This window comes from Mobula hypostoma, chromosome 19 (genome assembly GCF_963921235.1).
Source record: "Mobula hypostoma chromosome 19, sMobHyp1.1, whole genome shotgun sequence".
Taxonomy (NCBI): Eukaryota; Metazoa; Chordata; class Chondrichthyes; order Myliobatiformes; family Myliobatidae; genus Mobula; species Mobula hypostoma.
The window spans coordinates 20,042,582-20,064,808 of NC_086115.1; the positions used below are offsets into that span (position 1 = coordinate 20,042,582).

Consider the following 22,227-nt stretch of genomic DNA (forward strand, 5'->3'; position numbering starts at 1 on the left):
GGAAAGTATGAAACAGGAAGGGAGCAATCACTCTATTGGGAGTATTGAATACCCCCCCCCCCCATAGCAACAGAGACTCTGAGGTGCAGACCAGGCGGCAGATTTTGGAAAAGTGCAAAAATATCAGTGTTGTTGTCATGGGTGGCTTCAACCTCCTGAATACCAATTGACACCTCCTAAGTGCAAAACGTTTTGATGGAGCAGAATTTATTAGATGTGTCCTGGAAGGATTCCTGACAAAGTATGTAGACAGGGTGACCAGAAGAGAACTCGTAATGTGCAGGACGGATTAAATGGGGAGGGGTGGGAAAATGTGTTCTGACAGGACAGACTGGAGAACTTGTCTACTGAAGCTGTATGGGTGAAACAGGAATTAGAAAGGGATGGCCATGCTAATGAGATTATATTATAGTCAGGGGGATTTAGAGAAACACATTCAAAGCAAGGTTGCATACAGTTACAAGAAACTATGGTTGTGATAGTAGATGATTTTAACTTTCCACATATTGACTGGGACTCCTAACCTGGATGGGATAGAGCTTGTCAAATATGTTTGGGAAAGTTTAGAAAAATCAGTATATAGAGGTCCCAACTAGAGAGAGTATGATACTGGATCTCCTGTTAGGGAGTGAGAGAGGGCAATTGACACAGTGTGTACGGGAACACTTTGGACCCAAAGATAACTTTTGGCCTCGGGTTGAGATTCTGAATTGGAGAAAGTTCAGTTTTGATGGTAATGAAAGTATCTGGCAAGTGTGGATTGGGACAGGTTGTTTTCTGGCAACAGGTGCCTGGTAAGTGGGAGGCCTTCAAAAGTGAAAATTTAAGAGTACAGGGTTTGTATGTTCCTGACAAATTAAAAGGCAAGGCTAACAGGTTTGGGGAATCTTGGTTTTCAAGAGATATTGAAGCTCTGGTTAAGAAGAAGAAGGAGGGGAAAAGTAGGTATAGGCAAAAAGGAACAAATGAGGTACTTGAGGAGTATAGGCATGGTAGTGGAGTGGTTGGCACAACACTTTACAGTACAAGTGACCCAGGTTCAATTCCCACTGCTGCGTGTAAGGCGTTTGTACGCTTTTCCCGTGACTGTGTGGGTTTTTCCGAGTGCTCAGGTTTCCTTGCACAGTCCAAAGATGTACCGATTGGTAAGTTAGTTGGTTATTGCAAATTGTCCCATGATTAGGCCAGCGTTAACTCGGTAGCACGCAGCCCACACCGGTGTGTAGACACGCCCCGGTGGTGGTAAACCAGGTCCCTGGCTGTGGGTAAATAGCCCCACTGCCTCATGGGCAGCCTCGGGAGAGACGAAGGCTATGAGAGTAAACCCAGACAGCAGATCCGGAGTGGAACCCCCAACGGCAGCTGGACGTCATTGAACATCCTTCCCGCAGCTCCTGCAGAAGCTGGTGCCAAACGCATTGCTTTATAAGCTTTCCTTTAATGCCCAGGCTTGTGATGATGATTATCACCACCCATTGTCTTTCGAGACAGATGGATGCCAACCACCACCAGCAAACTGGGGGGAGGCTGGATGGCACGGCTCAAAGGGTCTGTCCGTGCTGTATCTCAATAAATAAACAAATAAATGCACGGGAACACTTCAGAGGGAAATTAGGAAGGCTATAAGAAGGCATGGGGTTGCTCTGGCAGACAAGGTGAAATAGAATCACGAGGGTTTCTACAGATATATTAAGAACAAAAGAACAACAAGGCAGGAAATTGGTTCCCTTGAAGATCAATGCGGTCATCTACACATGGAGCCAAAAGAGTTGGGGAGATCTTAACTGGATTTTTTTGCATCTGTATTTACTCAGGATACGAACATTAGAGTCTATTGAAGTGAGGCAAAACAGCTGTATACAGGAGAGAGACAGCTTGCTGTCTTGAAGCAAGTTAGGATGGATTAATCACTAGGATCTGACCAAATGCTCTGTCATACCTTGTGGGAAGCCAGTGCAGAAATTGCAGGGGCCCTAACAGAGGTATTTAGAAGGTCCTTAGTCATGGTGAGGTGCCGGAAGATGAGAGGATAACTAATGTTATTTAAGAAACACTCTAAGAATAAGCCGGAAATTATAGGCCAGTAAGCCTGGTATCAGTAGTGGGTAAGTTATTGGAAGATATTCTAAGAGACTGGTTATCTAAGTATTTGGAGACAAGGACTGATTAGGAATAGTCAGCGTGGCTTTGTGTGTGGTAAGTCTTGTTGAACCAATCTTATAAACTTTTTGGAGGAAGTTACCAGGAAAGCTGATAAAGGAAAGGCAGTAGATTTTGTCTGCATGGACTTTGGTAAGGCCATTGACAAGGTCCCACATAGGAGACTGGTCAAGAAGGTTCAGTTGCTCAGTGTTCAGGATGGGACATTGGCTTCGTGGGAGAAGCCAGAGAGTGGTAGTAGATGGTTGCCACTCTGACTGGAGGCTGTGACTCGTGGCGTGCTGCAGGGGTTGATGCTGAGTCCATTGGATCAGCAAATTTGTGGATGACTCCAAGACTGTGGAGCAAGCAAGTCTATCAAAGCCTGAAGCAGGATCTGGGCTGGTTGGAAAAATGGGCTGAAAAATGGCAGATGCCCCTCGCTCAACCCAAATGTGCCATAGTGGTGTGTTTTCTCCCCTCTCCTATTTTCTCTGTACACCAGTGACTGCATCTTCAGTGATCCATCAGTTAAACTGATGAAGTTTGTGAATGTAAAGTTGTTTACATTGTAAATACATGCTGCTATTTATGTATATTTTATTACACATCTGTACTTTAACCTCTTATTTTTATATAATTCTTCATTCTTTATAATTATTGAATGTTGTTTTTGTTGCATGTCGTACCAGCATACCACAGCAAATTCCTAATACACGTCAATAAACTTGATCCGTGATCCCTCATTGAGTGCCACGGTACATGGCGGTTAGCGCAGAGCGATCGCTGCTGGGGGTGTCGGAGTTCGGGGTCCCATTCCGACGTCATCTGTAAGGAGTCAGTATGTCTTCTCTGTGGAATGTGTGGGTTTTTTCCAAGTGCTCCAGTTTCCTCCCACAGTCCAAAGATGTACCAGTTAGGAAGTTAATTGGTCATTGCAAAGTTGCCCCATGGTTAGGCTTTGGTTAAGTTGGGGGTTGCTGGGTGGCGCAGTGCGGCACGAATGGCCGGAAGAGCCTAGTCTATGCTATATCACAATAAATAAAAATCCTTGAATTCAATGTGAACAAATGTGAGGTGTTCCTCATTGAGAGGACAAACTAGGGTAGGACTTAAGCAGTAGAGTTCTGAGGAGTGTGATATAGAACAGAGGGATCTGGGAATACAGATCCATAATTCCTGAAAGGGGTTGCTAGGGTCATAAAGAGAGCTTTTGGCACATTGGCCTTCATAAGTCTTAATTATTGAGTACAGGAGTTGCCTGTTATGTTGATGTTGTATAAGATGTTGGTGAGGACTTATTTAGAGTACTGTGTGCAGTTTTGGTCACCTACCTACAGGAAATATATCAATAAGATTGAAAGGGTACAGAGAAAATTTACAAGGATGTTGCTGCGACTTGAGGACCTGAGTTATAAGGAAAGGTTGAATAGGTTAGGACTTTATACCATAGAACGTAGTAGATTGAGGGGAAATTTGATATAGGTATACAAAATTATGAGGAGTATGGATAGGTTTAATACTAACAGTCTTTTTCCTCTGAGATTGCATGGGACTAGAACTAGAGGTCATAGGTTAAGGGTGAAAGATGAAATACTTAAGGGGGAATCCCCTTCGCATAGAGGGCAGGACGAGCTGCTTGCAGAAGTGGTGGATGCAGTTTCAATTTCAACTTCAACATTTAAGAGACATTTGGATAACTACAGGGTTGGGGGGGGGGTGGTTATGGAGGGCCATGGTCCATGCTAGAATTGTTGGGACTGGGGCATTTTTCTTCGGCGTCATACTCTACGACTCTATTTCAAGGGGAGAATAACTGCTGGATGATCTGGGGTTTAGATGTTTCAAATAGGACAGGGAGGGAGGTAAAATAGGTAGGGGAGTGGCATTCCTAATTAGGGCCAGAATCAGGGCTATTGAGTCAGTGTGGGTGGAAGTAAGAAACAGGAAGGGAGAATTAACTCTATTAGGAGTAGTCTATGGACCTTCCCCCCCCCCCCCCCCAATAACAGCAGAGACACTGAGGTGCAGATCACAAGGCAGATTTTGGAAAGAAACAGAAATAATAGTGCTGTTGTCATGGGTACCTTCAACTTCCCTAATATTGTTCGCACCACCTTAGTACACAAGGTTTTGATGGGGCAGAATTGTTGGGTGTGTCCCGGATGGAATTCTGACACAGTATGTAGACAGGCTGACTAGAGGAGAGGCCATACTGGATCTGGTACTCGGTAATGAGCTGGTCGGGTGACAAATCCCTCAGTGGGTGAGCATTTAGGAACGGTCATCCAAACTCTGAGTTTTGGACAGGGACAGAAGCAGACAATATTGGGAAGCATTTAATAGGGGAGGGTGAATTATGATACCATTAAGTAGGAACTTAGAACTGTAATTTGGGAAGGGATGCACTCAGGGAAATGCACAGCCGAAATGTGGAGATTGTTTAGGGGGCACTTGCATGGGTTTCTGGAAAGGTTTGTCCCATTGATGGAGGGCAAGAATGGTAAGTTGAAGGAGACATAGTTGACAAGAGTTATGGAACATCTTGTCAAGAGCAAGAAAGAAGATTACTTATGGTTTAGGAAGCAAGGAACAGACAGGGCTCCAGAGAGTTGCATGGTAGCCAGGAAGGAGCTAAAGAATAAACCTTGGAGAGCTAAAAGGGGTTATGAGAAGGACTTGGTGAGTAGGATATAGGAAAACCTCAAGGCATTCTACATCTACGTGTAGATCAGGAGGATAATAGAGTGAGAGTGGAATCAGGGACAGTGCTGAAGCAAAGTATTCATTAAAGATCTCCCAACAACCTCTGACTCCAAATATATATTTCCTCCAAAGTGAGGGACATTCTAAAGTTTGTGAAGACAGCGTAAAACAGGCTGCTATGCTAAGATGCCAATGTTAAGAAAGAGGATCTTTAGGATAGGTATGTCCCCAAGGATGAATGGGATATATCCCAGGCTACTACAGGATGTGAGGAAAGACATTATTGCAGCTTTGGCAACGATCTTTGTGTTCTCACTGGCCACAGTAGTAGTACCAGATGGTTGGAGGGTGACAATTTTTTTATTTGTTCAAGAAAGATGATAGGGATAACCCTAACAATAGGGTCTTTCAAGAGACTCCTGGACAGGTACATGGAGCTCAGAAAAACAGAGGCTATGGGTAACCCTAGGTCATTTCTGAGGTAAGGACATGTTCGGCACAGCTTTGTGGGCCAAAGGGCCTGTATTGTGCTGTAGGTTTTCTATGTTTCTGTTTCTAACCCTGGGAACTATAGACCAGTGAGTTGTACGTCACTGGTGCAGCAGAGGTGGAAGAAGAAACACTGACAATTAAATCTCTTTCTTTGTGATTAAAACTTTAATGAGGAGAACTCCATGAGAACTGTGATTGCATTGAATACAGGTTGGTATCAGAGAAGACCATTATGTGGATATTGTCTCAAACATCAGGTTCCTGATTCATCCATATGTTTATTTCTTCGTCTGTTTTCCTTTATCATTTTAATTGTTCGGCTATAGGCTCTCCTTGGAGCTCTGCAAAGAGTCAACGTAATTTTCACCCCAGTCTCTTCACAAGAAGATCTTGTGTGCCCACAAGTATTGAATAAGTTCTAATTACCCAGGTTATTGAGAAATTCACCTTTTGATCTCAGTTTTGCTTTTGTGAGCATCAGATACTTGGTTTGATCCCAAGTCTCTTGTTAAGAGTCTGCAGCATCCGTTAACAGGGAGCAATGGTGTAGCAGCATTTCTCTGAACGGAGTCTGTAACCGGTGGTGTTCCACAGGTATCAGTGCTATCTTTGATATATCTGAATGATGTGGACAAAACTGTAGGCGGTCTGATTAGCAAGTTTGCAGATGAAATGAAAATTGGTGGAGGGGAAGGTACTGCAGGGTATCAACTGGAAAATTTGGCTGGAGACATGACAGGTAGTCTTTAATACTGACAAGCATGAGGTAGTGTAGTTTGGAAGTTAAACGCAAGAAGAAAATATACATAAATGGCAGGACCATCAGGAGATTTGATGGACAGAGGAATTCTGGGGTGCAAATCCATAGCTTCTTAAAGGGTGCACCACAACTGGACAGGGTGTTAAAGAAGGTCTAGTCCGACATGTTTGCCTTCAGGTGGAGTGCAGAGTATAAGGTTGGGAGATCATCTTGCAGCTGTATAAAACTTCACTTAGGCCACACTTGTGTGCTATAGAAAAGATGTGGAGGCTTTGGACAGGATTTGAAAAAGGTTCACCTAGATGTCCCATGGATTGGAGAGTATTAGGTATAAGGAGGGGCTGGACAAACTTGGATTGTTTTTGCTGGAGGGCCAGAGTCTGAGGGGAGACTAAGTAAAAGGGTATAAAATTATGAGTGGTACAGATAGAGTAGATGGTCTTTTTTTCTGGGAAATGTCAAATACTAGAGATAATTGCTTTAAGGCAGGGTTACCCAACTCTTTTTATGCCATGACCCGAGGGCTCTGTGGGCCCCATGTTGGGAACCCCTGCTTTAAGGTGAGAGGGGTTCAAATGAGATGATATGAAGTAATTTCTTTTGACAAGAGAGAGTGGTAGGTACCTGGAGTATACTGCCAGGGGAAATGACAGAAATGGGTATGATAGCAATGAGACGTTTAGATACATGAACAAGTGTGAAATGGAGGGCAGATAAAATCATGGTCAGTGCAGACATCGTGGGCCAAATGCTCTGTCTCTGTGCCGTACCATCTCAGTGTTTTGGTGACCAGCTGTGTAAAGATACCACAACATTCTCCAAAAGAAGCCAGGCTTTTCAATGATGCACAACAGATCAACTTTAATGTATCCACAATTTCACTTTAAAACAGAGTGCCTCAACAGAGTGTATAAAATTAAAGGTTCTGCAACATCAGTAAGGCATGCATCTTTATTTATCTTGACGCATTCACCCAGACAAGGTGAAAGTAATGTGTAACACAATACCCAGCTAATTTTTCTGAAAATACATCTCAGATTGCTATAATTGATCGCATTTATTGGGTAAATTTTCAGTTACCAAATATATAGACATACCTTTGTGAAGACACGCCACAGCACTACACAGAATTACATAGTGGACAACAGTGAAGCAGGAATCCTTTGCTGCTCAGAACGCTGTATGACTATAACAAAGTCGGTTATCTGGAACTGGATTCTGGTTTTAATCCTTCAACAGCTCTCAGAGAACTCAATGGACAGACACTTTAAATGCGAAGGTGACATTGAAATTTAAGTTGATACTGAACACAGTGATCATTTTAAATTGGGACTTTTGCAAATCCAGCAGCCTTGAATTAACAAGTACGTTGTTGCTAGTCTTTAGGGTATTTCAATTTTTTTTTGGGATGCTTATCTATGCCGAACTTAGCGCAACATACTTGTAAAATACCTCACCCTGATCATCAAGCCATAGCTCTTTTAGTAAGAGAGGCGTAAGGGATATGTAATACTACTCCAGCCATAGGACTTGGTGCTTCCTGCAACAGGTCCTACTGCCCCAATTCGCGAAGTCTGCATGCCACCGCCGTTATAAGGGCAGCTCCCTTCCCACTGCCGTCTTCCGATAACAGGAACGTCACATTGCATTTCGGAGCCAGTTCCTTTACTGTTTTGTGCATGATCTTTGAAAAGCTGTTGAGGAGAGAGAAATACCAATCTCAGTAAGAATGAAGCTGATCCCAGTTCACGCAACACATCCACGGATAATAAGCAAAGGGCAAGGCTCGGCCCTGGGAGTGGTGAGGTAGATGAACTGACCACCCCAATTGTAGGGAGGGGATGAAATGGGGTGAGGGGAGGTTTGCAATAGGAAGATAGTATTTGCTTAGGCAATGGATGTATGGTTAGGCAGTAATCAAAAGTTTCACAGGGCTGGTAGGATTACAGACCACTCCAGATGAAAAGGAGAACATGATACAAAGCAGAATTAAAATCAGGATTCTAATTATGACCTGGGAATGGGTGTCAAGTTCATCTGTTCTTAAAGGCTCACGGAGCTGCCAAAATCACTTAGCATTACAGAGGTCTCATCACAGCTGGGATTCTCCAGCCTATGCAGTGCTAAACTGGGGCTCCGAGCAGCAGGAAGGTGGTACAGTGCAGCTTTGATACATTAGCCTGCCACTTTGCTGTTTGCATCACCTTTATGAGACACGAGGGGTGCAGGAAATCTTGAACGACGCATACACCATAGCGTAGCAGTTAGTGCGACACTATTACAGGCTCAGGACTTCGGAGTTCGGAGGTCAATTCCAGCGTTCCCTGTAAGAAAGTCCGTACATTCTTCCCATGAGCGCGTGGGTTTCCTCTGGGTGCTCCGACTTCCTCACACGGTCCAAAGTCGTACCGGTTAATAGGTTAATTGTCCTGTGAGTAGGCAGGGGATAAATCTGTGGGTCACTGGACCGGAAGGGCCTGTACTGTGCCCTTCTAAACAAACAAACAAACTGGAAAATAATCCACGCTGGAGGAGCTCAGCAGGCCATGCAGCATCTACGGAGGGGAATAGACAGCGTTTATGTTCTGCTCACTCTGGTTCCTCTTCCCCCTTTGTCCCATCAATTAACTGCAAATATCAGCAGATCCTCTCCCACATTTGGAAGAGGGCATTCCTCAGGGACGGTCATCCCTCGCCCTTTCCCCTCCACTCAACCTCTGCTCACAGAGCAACATTCTCTTTCCATCCACTGGCTGATTTCCTTTGGTGTTGGGCATGAGCAAGGGCTGTGGGGAAATAAGGGGGAGGGGTAATAATCTTGCTCCCCCAGGGGCCTGTGGGCCAAATGGCCTCCTTGTGAGACGGACTGTGTTTGTAGTCTCCACACTCCACCAACACCTGGTTGTATACAGACCGTCCTCACCCCCGCCATTCCTGGCACATACCTAGTGACTAACCAGTCATTACAATAATAACAACTTGCAGCACAACATTCTTTGAAACAAACTCTACTTTCAGGCAGTGTTGAGCTATGCTATGGGTGTTTCTTTGATGTTATCTCAATCCTGACACACATTAAAAAAAATGACACCCCGGGTGATTTGCCGCAATGTTCCTGTTTGTGAATACAATAGGGCAGACGCTCTGCTTTGGTTGCAATCAGTTACCCGGGAACAAACTGGGATCAATTTGAAGAGGGACAGGGACACGATAGCAAAGTAGTAATCACATTAGATCACAGAAGTAGAAAGTAGACACCCTCACCTTGCAGGCCTGTCCCACTATTGCCAAGTTACCCCAGGCCTGAACTGCTCTTTCCCAGCTCCACAGAAACTTCAACTGGCTGATATTATAAAAGTTTATCTACCTCTTTAAATGTTTCTAATGATACAGACTCTTCAACCATCTTTGATAGAGAATTCTAGAGTCCTGCCAGCCTCACAAAGAAAAGATTTCTATACACCTCAATTTTAAATGACTGGATCTCTGTAATTATTTCTCAGATCAACTAGGTACAGTATGCATGGACACACAAGAACTGCAAATACTGGATTCTGGGGCATAAACTGTTGGTGGAACTCGGGGCAGGGGGGGAGCTTGCTTGCATTTACCCTATATTCCTCATAATTTTGTATATTTCTGTCAAATCTCCCCTCATTCTCCTACGCTCTAGGGAATAATGCCCTAACCCATTCAACCTTTCCCTATAACTCAGGTCCTCAAGTCCTGGCAACATCCTTGTAAATTTTCTCAGGAGAGATATCCCATTTATATACTCCCTGTAGGTAGGTGACCAGGATTCCAAACTTAGCCTCCCAATTCCAACATAACATCCCAAGGAGTTCTTCCTGCAGCGGTGGACTCATCTTGAGCTTTCAGCTGCATGTCATTTCAACTCCCCTTCCCTATCTATCCTTGGCCTTTTCCACTGCCACAATGAGACCAGATCCAAACTGAAAGAACACCTCTTGTTCTACATGAGTAGTTTAAAAGCCAATGCTATGAACATGGACTTTTCCAATTTCAGGTAACCCACACCCATAACCCTGTGTAACTTACGCACTTACTCTCTACCTAACTACTCTCTTCCCTTGGTTCACCTTTTCCGCATCCCGTAACCGAGATTAGTTTTCCTGCCTGATTTCATCTGTCCCTCATTCACACAGCTAATCGCCTGGGTTTCTTCACCCATCTGTTTGCCTCCACAGATGCTGTTTGATCCTGAGTTAGACTCGTACAGCATTACATCAAAGAAACAGGCTCTTCAAGCCCATGTGGTCTATACCAAACTATTATTCAGCCTAGTCCCATCGATGCACACCTGGACCATTACCCTCCATAACATCCCATCTATGTACTTCTCTGAAATGTTGCAATCGAACCCATATCCCTCCTCAGGTTTCCCTTAAAATATTTCATTTTTCACCTCTATGACCTCTAGTTCTATTCTCACCCAACCTCAGTGGAAAAAGCTTGCTTGCATTTATGCTATCCATACCCGTCATAATTTTGTATACCTCTTTGAAATCTCCCCTCCTTCTCCTACTCCCTAGGGAATGAAGTTCTAACCTATTTAATCTTTCCTTATAAATCAGGTCCTCAAGTCCTGGCAACATCCTTGTAAATTCTCTCTGTACTCTCGACATCTTATTGACATCTTTCCTGTAGGTAGGTGACCAGAAACCAAATTTGGCCTCACAGATGTCTTAAGACAACTTCAACATAAAACCCCATTGAGTACTTCCAGCAGTTTGTTTTTAAAATCACATATACTGTATGTTTCAGCTAATAATTATACAGATTTGCTGAAACATTTTATGTAGACTTATTACTTTTTAAAATAAGCTGTTTAGAATACAAGAAGATGAGTGCACCTTTGAGAAATGCATGCGCCATGTAGCATTCCTTTGATACACTGTTAACTGAGTGGTTGATATAACAAAGGATGTTTTGTTAGATAAAATAACCCCAGACACTAACAACTAAACTCTAGTTAGTTCGGAGCAGTAAGCTCTTCTGTAAAGTCAATAAGCACATTGGCGAGACCCTCAGCGATGCATTCACTGTAACCACTTCTGAGAGGCAGATCTGCTTCCTCAGTCATTATACAGCAACACAGCTAAAATGCAGGCCCAACGAGTCCATACTGAGATCAGTGCCCAGTTTCCTGCGTTTGGCCCATATCTCTTTAAGTCCCATCCCTTTAAGACTCACCCCTCCATCTACCTACCCAAGTGTTTCTTAAATTTTACCCCATGTCAACCATTTCTGCCAGCTTGTTTCATAATCTTACCACCACTGTGTAAGCATGCCCTTTAAATCTTGCCCCTCTCACAAATCAATGCCCCCCTAGTTTTGGATTCCTGTACCCTGGGGAAAAGACTTACTGGACTTCTCTCGATTTTAAAGATTTCACCCCTCATTCTTTTATGTTCCAAGGAATAAAGGCGGACCAATTTCCTAAAACCGTGAAGCCCAAATAAGTAACTCCTGCGTGCCTGCACTAAGCCCATAACCCGCCTTTCATTTCCACGTCTCTGTCCAAATATTAAAGATCAGTCACACATACATCAAAACATACAATGAAATGTGTTGTTTGCGTCAACAACCAACATAGCCCAAAAGGTGCGCTGGGAGCAGACTGCAAGTTTAACCATGCCTCCAGTACCACAACTTACTAACCTTAACCAGTACCATGACTTACTAACCTTAACCAGTATGTCTTTGGAATGTGGGAGGGAACTGGAGCCCTCTGAGGAACCCCACAGTCACAGGAAGAACATAAAAACTGCTTACAGATAGCAGCAGGAATTGAACCCTGATCTTCTGACAGCTGGTGCTGTGCTGCAAAGCGTTCTGCTACTGTGCTGCCTTTTCAACACTGTAATAGTATCTCCCTTTACCAGCAACTCTTTCCAGACCACCACCACCTTCAGTGTGGAAAAACCACTGACCTATAAAAACCCCTCTCACCTTAAAGCTGTGTCTTCCAGTTCCAGACTCTCTAGTCCTGGAGAAGATGACACTGAGTATATGCAGTAATCCATCTCTTCCCTACATAAATATTACAGGTCGACCTCCACTAATCTGACTACCTGTAATCCGGTTCCTTTGCTTACCCGGCACTGATAATTCTCAATGTGATCCTTCTGTAATTCGGCATTTTCACTAATCCGGCACTCCTCAGGTCCCAATGGTGCTGGATTAGTGAAGGTCGACCTGTACTAACTTGTATGTGTTCATGGCCTCAGCTTCCTATATTTCAGTGAAATAAACCCAGCTTTTCCCAGCTCTCTTCATAACCACAGCCACCCATTCCAAGCAACATGGTGGTGAACTGCTTCTACACTCTTTCTGTACAGCCTTCCTGTAGGGTGGTGACCAGAACTGTACACAACACTGCAACTCAGTCTAACCAATGTTGTCTAGACATCTACTCAATGCCTTGGCTAATGAAGGCATGCATTACAAATGCACACTTCACTACCCCATGAACTCACTTTGCCACCTTCATGGACCTATGCACTGCACCCCAAGATTCCTCCGTACATAAATGGTCCAAAGGTTTCTGCCACCTGCTCTATGTTCTATCAGTCTTTTTCAAAGTACAGCACTTCAGACTCGTTTGTATTAAATTTCATATGCTCCACCCAAAATTATGGGTGATCTACTGTACATCCCGATCTATCCTACCTCACTCTCTCTGACTCCTTCAATTTACCAGTCATCTGCAGAATTATTAAATCAGACCATGTACATTCTTGTCCAAGCGACAAAGGAGCATTGCATACACCATATATTACAAATATCCAGTCAGAAAAGAACCCATCCACCAACTACCCTCTGCTTCCTATTGTCAAGTCAATATTCATTCCAGAATGTCAACAGGCCTCAGATCCCTTACACCTTTACCTTTTGGACCAGCCTACTACGTGGGACTTCATCAAAAGTATGAAGTCCATGTAAAATACCACTACCACTCTGCCCTTCATCAATTTTAGTTACTTCTGCAAAAGATTTAATCAGGTTTGTGAGACATACTGATTTCTCCTAATCAGTCCTTGCCTTTGTTGGTGAACGTAAATCCTGCCCATTAAAGATTTCCCCAACAACTGATACAAGGCTCACCAGCCTGTTGTTTCCTGCCTTGTCCTTTTGGCCACCTCCAGACTGTGGTTAATGAAGATACAGAAGAGATCCATCACCACCCCAAGCAATATCCTCACTTGCTCCTCTAAGTATCCTGGGGTAAACCCCATCCAGCTCAGGGGATGAATCTGCCCTGAGGTGTTCCAGTGTTTTTAGTAACCTCCGTCCCTGATAAAGACAGCTCCAGCAATCAGTGTCCTGCTTTAACTCTCCAACCTCCCCCATTTTGACTCACAGTGAGAAATGCATTCCTTCCAAAGCTCCCTCATATCCTTTAACTTCACGCAGATATTAACACACTGGTCCTCAAGGGGACCTACCCTCTTGTCTCCAATATAAAAGTTATTGGGGGTTTTGAAAGAGGTGGATCTGGAGGAAGTGTAAACACAAGAAATTCTGCAGATGCTGGAAATCCAGAATAACACAAACGAAATGCTGGAGGAACTCAGCAGGTCAGGCAGCATCAAGGGAAATGAATCAACGGTCGACGTTTCGAGCTGAGATCCTTTATCAGGACTGACAAAGAAATGGGGAAGATGCCAGAATCAGTACATGGAGGGAGGGGAAGGAGTATAAGCTAGAAGATGATAGGTGAAAGAAGCTGGAAGGTGAAAGGTGGAACAGGTAATGGGCTGGAGAAGAAATCTGATGGGGAGAAGAGTGGACCGTGGGGAAAGGAAAGTAGGAGGAACACCAGGGGAGGTGACAGGCCTTCTAATCCATGTGGAGGAGGATGCATCGGGAGCAACAGATATAGTATACCCCAACATATTCGCAGGTGAAGTGTTGCCTCACCTGGAAGGACTTTGAGGCCCTGCATGGAGATGAAGGAGGAGGTGAATGGGCAGGTGTAGCATTTCTGCCGCTTGCAGAGATAAATGCCAGGGAGATTAGTGGGGAGAGATGAATGGACAAGGAAATACTGAGGGAGTGATGTCTGCGGAGAGCAGGGGAGGGAAGGTAAGATGTGTTTGGTCGTAAGGTCCCGTTAAAGATAGAGTCATAGAAAAGTACAGCACAGAAACAGGCCCTTTGGCCCATCAAGCCTGTGCTTAACCATCAATCTGCACCTGCACCTCGACCTGCACCTGGACCATAACCCTACCTCTCCCATTCATGTACTTATCCAAATCTCTTTTAAATATTGAAATCAAACCCTCATCCCCACTACTTTCCCTGGCATCTCATTCCATCACCCTTCCCCCTTTTTGTCCTTTTTGCTCTTAATATATCTGCAGAAGGCCTTAGGATTCTCTTTCATCTTGTCTGCTAGAGCAATCGCTTGTCTTCTTTTAGCTATCTTAATTTCCCTCTTTAGTGTTCAGTTGCATTTTATACATTGCTCAAGCACCTCATTTGTTCCTACTTGCCTGTACCTGCTATGCACCTCCTTTTTCTTAACCAGGGCTTCAATATCTCTTAAAAACCAAGGTTCTCTAAGCCTGTTTTCCTTGCCTTTTATTCTGACGGGAACATTCAAACTCTGTACTCTCAAAATTTCACTTTTAAAGGCCTCGCACTTACCAATTATATCTTTGCCAGAAAACAACCTGGCCCAGTCCACACTTGCTAGTTCCTTTCTTATACCCCAAGGACCAGACCTATCCTTTTCCATAATTACCTTGAAACTAATGGCATTGTGAACACTAGATGCAAAGTGTTCCCCTATACAAGCTTCTGTCACGTGCCGTCTCATTCCCTAATAGGAGATCTAGTATCGCACTCTTGCTTGCTGGGACTTCTATGTACTGATTAAGGAAACCTCCCTGACATACTTGACAAACTCTTTGCCATCCAGCCCTTTTAGACTATGGGAGTCCCAGTCAATATGTGGAAAGTTAAAATCACCAACTATCACAACTTTATGTTGCTTGCAAAAGTCTGCAATCTCCCGATAAATTTGCTCCTCTGAATCCCATGGACTGTTATGTGGTCTATAATATAATCCCATTAATGTGGTCACACCTTTCTTATTCTTCAGTCACTACCCATAAGGCCTCACTAGACATGCTCTCCAGTCTGTGCTGTGGAAGCACTGCCGTGACGTTTTCCCTGACTAGTAATGCCAACCCTCCCCCTTTAATCCCTCCCACTCTATCACATCCAAAAAAATGGAACACTGGAACAATGAGCTGCGAGTCCTGCCCCTCCTGCAACCAAGTCTCAGTATTGGCGACTACGTCATAATTCCACGTGCTGATCTATGCTCTAAGCTTATCCGCCTTTCCTGCAATACTTCCTGCATGAAATATATACGCAGCTCAGGACGCTAGTCACAGCATGCTCAAATCTCTGATCCCTAATTTTGTTTGAGGTCTTAACAACATCTATATCCACAACCACTCCACTATCTGTTCCGGCACTCACTGTTCAAGAAAGGCTCTAAAAATACACCAGGAAATTATAGGCCGGTAGCCTGACATCAGTAGTGGGAAAGTTATTGGAAGGCATTCTGAGGGACCAGATATGTAATTGTTTGGATAGACATGGACTCATTAAGAATAGTCAGCATGGCTTCGTGTGTGTTAGGTCTTGTCCAACGATTCTTTAGAGTTTATCGAGGAAATTACTAGGAAAGTTAATGAAAGCAAGGCAGTGGATGTTGTCTACATTGACTTTGGCAAGGCAAGGTCCTGCATGGGAGGTTGGTCAAGACAGTTCAGTTGCTCAGCATTCAGGATGAGGTAGTAAATTGGATTAGACATTGGCTGTGTGGGAAAAGCCAGAGGGTGGTTGCCTCCAACTGGAGGCCTGTGACTACTGGAGTGCCGCAGGGATCGGTGTGGGGTCCGTTGTTGCTTGTCATCCATATCAACGACCTGGATGTTAACTGGATCAGCAAATCTGCGCGTGAAACCAAGGTTGGTGCATGCAAGCTCGATTTCAACATATAAGAGATGGTTGGATAGGTACAAGGATGGTAGGGGATGGAGGGCTATGGTCCCAGTGCAGGTCGATGGGAGGAGGCAGTTTAAATGGATTAGATGGGCTGAAGCTCCTGTTTCTATGCTGTACTTTTCTAAGACTTTGCAGAGGCAAAGTTGATGAAATTGATGAGCTCAGTACGGGTGCATAATTCAACACCAATGCAGTCCTCAATGTAGTGCAGAAAGAGTTGGGGAGCATTACCAGGGAAGGCTTGCAACATGGACTGTTCCATGTAGCCAATGAAAAGGCAGGCATAGCTGGGGACAAGGCTACACCTTCATTTTGGAGGAAGTAGGAGGAACCAAAAGACAAATTGTTGAGGGTGAGGACCAGTTCCGCCAGACGGAGTAGGGTGGTGGTGGAAGGGAACTGGTCGGGTCCGTTGTTGGGAAATAAGTGGAGAGGTTTAAGGCCTTCTCGATCGGAAATAAAAGTTCATAGGGTCTAGACATCCACAGTGGAAGTGAGGTGATCAGGGCCATGGAATTGAAAGTGGTTGAGGAGATAGACAGCATGTGATGTGTCACAGATATCGGAGAGAAGGGACTGAACCAAGGGGGATAGAATGGAGTCGAGTGATGTTCACACAAGTTTAGTGGGGCAGGAGCAGGCAGAAACAATGGGCCTAGCTGGACAGTCAGGTTTGTGGATCTTTGGTAGGAGATAAAAACAAACAGGGTAAGGGAACTATGAGGTTGTGGCAGTGGATGGGAGATTCCCAGAGATGATGAGGTTGGTGCTGGAGTCGGAGACAATGTCCTGATAGTCCTGAGTGGGGTTCGCTTCGGGGGGGGTAAGGGAGAGGATTGAAAACTGCCGCCTGACCTCAGCAGAGGTCATTCTGCCAGACTACAACAGCATCCACTTTGTCTGCGAGTTTGATGGTGAGGCTGGGGTTGGTGCAGAGAAGGTGGAGGGGGACAGTGCGTTCGGGGGGGGCGGAGGGGCAAGGTCCAAAGAGAAGAGAGGAGTGCCAAAGTCAAGCTGGTTGAGGTCTCGTCAGCAGTTAGATACGAAAAGGATCCAGAGCAGGCAGAAAACCAGAACTGGGTATCCAAGAGGAGGAAGAGGGTTGGAAATGGGAGAAGGGGACTCCCAGCTTCTTACCTCATCTCCTCCCCACCCACCTGGCTTCACCTATCACCTTCTAGCTTCTACTCCTTCCCATCCCCCCACCATCTTATTCTGGCATCTTCCCTCTTCCTTTCCAGTCTTGAGAAAGGTCTCAGCCTGAAGCATCGTCTGTTTTTTTATTACCATAGATGCTGCTTGACCTGCCGAGTTCCTCCAGCATCGTGTGTGTGTTGCTCTGGAGAAGGTAGATGTTCTTAGTGTATTCTTGAGCCTGTGCCCACTGATTCAAGAAAAGTTCCTACAAATTGAGGGCTATGTAGGAGGGGAGGTTAGAATGATCTTGGAGTATGTTAAAACATTGACACAACATTGTGGGCCAAAGATCCTGTACTGTTCTATGTATAAATTGGAAGGAAGCAGGTGAGGGAGAGATTGAGGAGAACAAGGAAGGTGAGAGAGAAATGTTCAGATTAAAGGCCAATGATCAGTGTGTGCTGTCAGGATCAGTGCTGGGTCCCCTGTTGTTTGTCATATTTTGATGAGGTAGGTGACGTAGTTATTAAGTTTGGGGACTGGCAGCAAAGTTGGTGGTCTGGATACTGTTTTAAAACAGAAACTTGATCAATTCAACAACACACAAGAAATTTTAAAGAAGTCGAGCACTTACTGTGGATGAAGCTTGTAGAGAGTTCCATCAACGCCGACAGTGATCTCCAGGTGGTCCAAGCCCCGGTTCTCCCTTATTTTGTCAACGACCGCAGCCATCCCTGCGCCACAGAGCTGGGCAGCTCTCTTAGAAACAACACCACACACCTCCTTCACGATGATACTGTCGTCACAAGTGCTGTCGAGGCCGAGGTTCTGGAGGATTGCACGGACCTGCAGCAGAGCCAGGCAGTCACTGCATCCACAGACGGGTAAAGAACCAAAATGACACGTCAGCCACCAACTTCAGCAGAATCAAGCCAAATGGCTAAAATCTTAAGGAAGAAGTCTAGATACCTTTCTATCTGGGAAAGAAACTTGGTTTCAAAGATGCTTCTTGTCTTCAGTCTCTCCGAGATTTGCCCCCTGAACAGGAATCCTCGTCTGGTGAAATCGGTAACCACATTTCGCACAATCTCACCCAGGTACATCCCGCTGATCATCTTCTCATACCTAGAAATGACAGTGACAACAACCCTTTCAGCACTGAAGTATCACTTCCAATTAATCTCAACTGGATGTGAATACAGGGCACATGATTGGTACATTTGGGGATGACACAAAAGTTAATGGATTGGAGGAGTTTAGTTGAGGAGAGAGATTACATAGGCTGGACTCTTTTTTTCTGGAGTGAAAGACACAGTCAACAACACAGGAAGCATTTCTTCCCGAATTTCATCAGATTTCAATGAACACCAAGTCATTATTCCTTCTTTTGCAGTATTTTGTAATTTATAGGAATCCGTATACTGCTACTGCAAACAAAAAAATTTGCATCATATAAGACAGTGATAATAAACCTGGTTCTATCAAAGATTATACCCGATTTCACCACCTTCTTTACCAGAGAGGTTTTAAGAATTAACTACTCTCATGTGTTTGGGGGGGGGGGGGGGGGCAGAATGCCATTTTGCCCAAATTCCCATTAAACCTCATTCCCGTCATCTTTTGAGTCTGTCATTACCCTTACCATGGGGAAAAGAGCCTGAATTTCTGCCCCAAGTTCGAAGTAAATTTATTATTAAAGTACATATTTCTCATAGACATTTAAACAGACACTTAAAAGGGTAAAGCACAGGATTCATGTTAGTGAGGGCAAATGGAATTATTGTAGAGATTTGGAGTCATAGAAAAGTACAGCACAAAACAGGCCCTTCAGCCCATCTAGTCCATCTCAAAACTATTTAAACCTCATATCCACATTGACCTCCTCTCCACTCCCTACTATCCATGTACCTATCCAAACTTTCACGACCCTCTGACTGAAGAATTTTCCCTCATGTTCCCCCTAAACTTTTCACCTTTCATCCTTAACCCATGACCTCTGGTTATAGTCCTGCCCAACCTCAGTGGGAAAAGCCTGATTGCATTTGCCCAATTTCTACACCCCTCATAATTTTGTATACCTCTATCTAATCTCCTCTCAGTCTTCCAAGTCCTAAGGAATAAAGTCCTAACCTATTCAATCTTTCCTTATAACTCAGGTCCCCCAGTCTCAGCAACATCATTGTAAATTTCTCTGTACTCTTTCAACCTTATTTATATCATTCATGTAGGTAGATGAGCAAAACTGCACACAATATTCCAATTTGGGCCTCACCAGCAACTTCAACATAACATCCCGTCTCCTGACTCAATACTTTTGATTTATGAAGACCAATGTGCCTAAAGCTTTCTTTACAACCCTAGCAACCCGTTACACCACTTCCAATGAATTATGGACCTGTATTTCCAGATCCCTTTGTTCCACCAACTCCTTAGAGCCCTGTTCACCGTGCAAGACCTACCCTGGTTAGTCCTACTGAAATGCATCACTTCACACTCCTCAGCATTAAATTCCATCTGTCATTTTCAGCCCATTTTTCCAGCTAATCCAGATATTTCTGCAAGCCATGATAGTCTTCCTTGCTATCCACATTGACACTTGTGTGTCAACTGACTTATTTTTGTGCTGTACAACTCAATGGCCTCATTGTTATAGTAATGTTAATTATTTCTATTCATATTCCAATAGCTCTTACATCTATTTCATAATCAGCATTTAAGAATCTGTTTTGTAGTCATAGAAATGCATGTGAAGTCCATTATGTAAAGATAACCACCTTATCAATACTCAAGGCTGACTAGGCACCAAAACATTTTGTTGCAATCACTTTGAGTTGAGCAAGATGTTCTCCTAAGACCTTGTCTACTAGTGGGTCCTCAGGTGGCTGTAGAGGCCAGTTGGGTTCCACATATTCTGGTCAGCGTGGACACGAGTAAGTGGAGGTTCATGGTCAGTGTTTGGGTCTTTTGGTTGTTCAGTCTCTCCTTTTGCAGCTGCTGCTTCTTCTCTGCGACACAGTGGAGGTCGTTCTCATGTAGTGCTGCTCCCTCTTGAGTAGATTTCCTCCTGGTGTATCTATTGAGTGCTATGTCCTCACAGTTTTTAGATGTAATGTTGAATTTCTTTAAGCTGATTTTAATGTTATCTTTGAAGCATTTCCTTTGAATGCCAGGGGTTCGCTGACTTTCCTTGAACTGGGAGTAAAGGATCTGTTTGGGGAGACGCAAGTTAGGTATCCGGATGATATGACCATCCATCAGAGTTGGTGTCGCTTTATCGTGATGGAGGTGCTGTTCATGTTGGCTTCCTCCAGTACGCTGGTGTTAGTGCATCTGCCCTTCCAGCTGATCTTCAGAATCCTTCGTAAGGTTCTTTGTCTCAAGGCTTTCGGGTGTCTACTATAGATAGTCCATACAGTAATGTAGGAAGGACAAGTGCTCTACAGGCCAAGAGTTTTGTTTGGACTTGCAGGTCGTGGTCTTCAAAGACTCTTTTCCTTAACCCACTAGCACTACTCAGGCTGTGGTTGATGTCTGAGTCGATGTCTGCTTTTAAGGAGAGTGTGCTGTCAAGGTAGGTAAAGTGGGTCTAGGGTGATATTGTCAACTTTTAAGGAGGGCTGGATAAATGGCTGGTTGGGCAGTGGCTGATCTTGGACAAGAGCTAGGGCTCTATATGCCTTAGCGAAGGCACTCAGGATAAACCGGAGGTCTTCTTCAGAATGTGCCACAATTGCATCATCACCTGCCTACAGAAGCTTCACAATGGTGAGTGGTGCTGACCTGGTTCTTGGCCTTGAACCATTTGAGGTGAAAAACCTGATGTCTATTTTACATATGATTGGGATTCTTGTGGTAGGTCTTCACTAATAAGGTGAAGGATGTTAGCAATAAAGATGACAAATAGGGTCAGCACATTGACCTGTTTGACTCTGGTCTTGACAGTGAAGGGTTCTGATTCAGTGCCACTATTAGTGAGTACTGTGACTGACATGCCATACGCAGTAGACTCAGTATTCATAAGTACTTGTCAAGCTAAGTCTTGATACACTGTCTGTGCACTGCTAGGAGACTGTACCATCAATTGCTGGACACTGTTGCTCAGTGTCTTGGACTATATATGTTTTTATTTTCCAAGTGAATACGCTTCTTTGCTCACTATTTTGAATTATGTTACTCGCTATTTTTGAATGTTTTGCACTTTAGAATCAGAGGAACATTGTCTTGTTCAGCTATATCCATGTATGGTTTGAATGATAATTAAATTTAATCTGATTTGATATTATACTTCAGAGAGCTTGGCAGTCCACTATTTAAAATGCTTTGGTCAAATCTATTAAAGCCAAGTACAAGGGCTGCCTTAGGTCATGGCATTTTTCCTGTAATTGGCGTGCTGTGAAAATCATGTCTGCTCTACCTCCAGATGGGCACAAACCTGTGATTCAGGAAGTACTTCTTCAGATAGTGGAAGGAGTCAATTGAGAAGGATAGGTGCAAGCACTTTCCCTGGTGTTGACAGCAGGGAGATGCTGCTGTAGTTGCCAATTGCTTTGTCTCCCTTCTTGAATATGGTCACTATCCCAGAGCTCTGAGGGCAGTTGTTCCCTTTCCCAGACCTTCAGCAGCACGGCATGAATGTGGTGCAGGAGTGCTGGTCCATCTTCCTTAAAGATCTCTGCTAGTATCCCGTCAGGACCAGCAGCTTTGTTGTTTTTCAGGCTGCTGATGTCATCATGGACCTCTTTCATACTAGGAGGTTAAAACATGGCTGGGAACTGACAATGCTCTGCCGTTGATGACCTCAAATTGTACAGTATTTCCAAAAGCTCAGATATCAGAAATAAACTAGCACTTTTCTCTCTGGAGTGACTGAGAATGAGAGGCAACTTGATAGAGGTGTACAAGATGATAAGAGGCATAAATCAAGTGGATAACCAGATACTTTTTCC

The 22,227-nt window shown here is 44.2% G+C and overlaps 1 protein-coding gene across 1 annotated transcript in view; it reads right to left on the reverse strand.

The window, feature by feature from the left end:
- Positions 1-7,029: 7,029 nt before the first annotated feature.
- hk1 (hexokinase 1) overlaps positions 7,030-22,227 on the reverse strand; it is a 78,682-nt gene continuing 63,484 nt past the window's right edge. The window contains exons 16-18 of the mRNA XM_063071495.1: positions 18,251-18,406; positions 17,916-18,149; positions 7,030-7,791 (exon numbers count right to left, since the gene is read on the reverse strand). Of these exons, the coding sequence (XP_062927565.1) occupies positions 7,650-7,791; positions 17,916-18,149; positions 18,251-18,406 (532 nt within the window). The 3' untranslated portion in view covers positions 7,030-7,649. The remainder of the gene's footprint in view (positions 7,792-17,915; positions 18,150-18,250; positions 18,407-22,227) is intronic.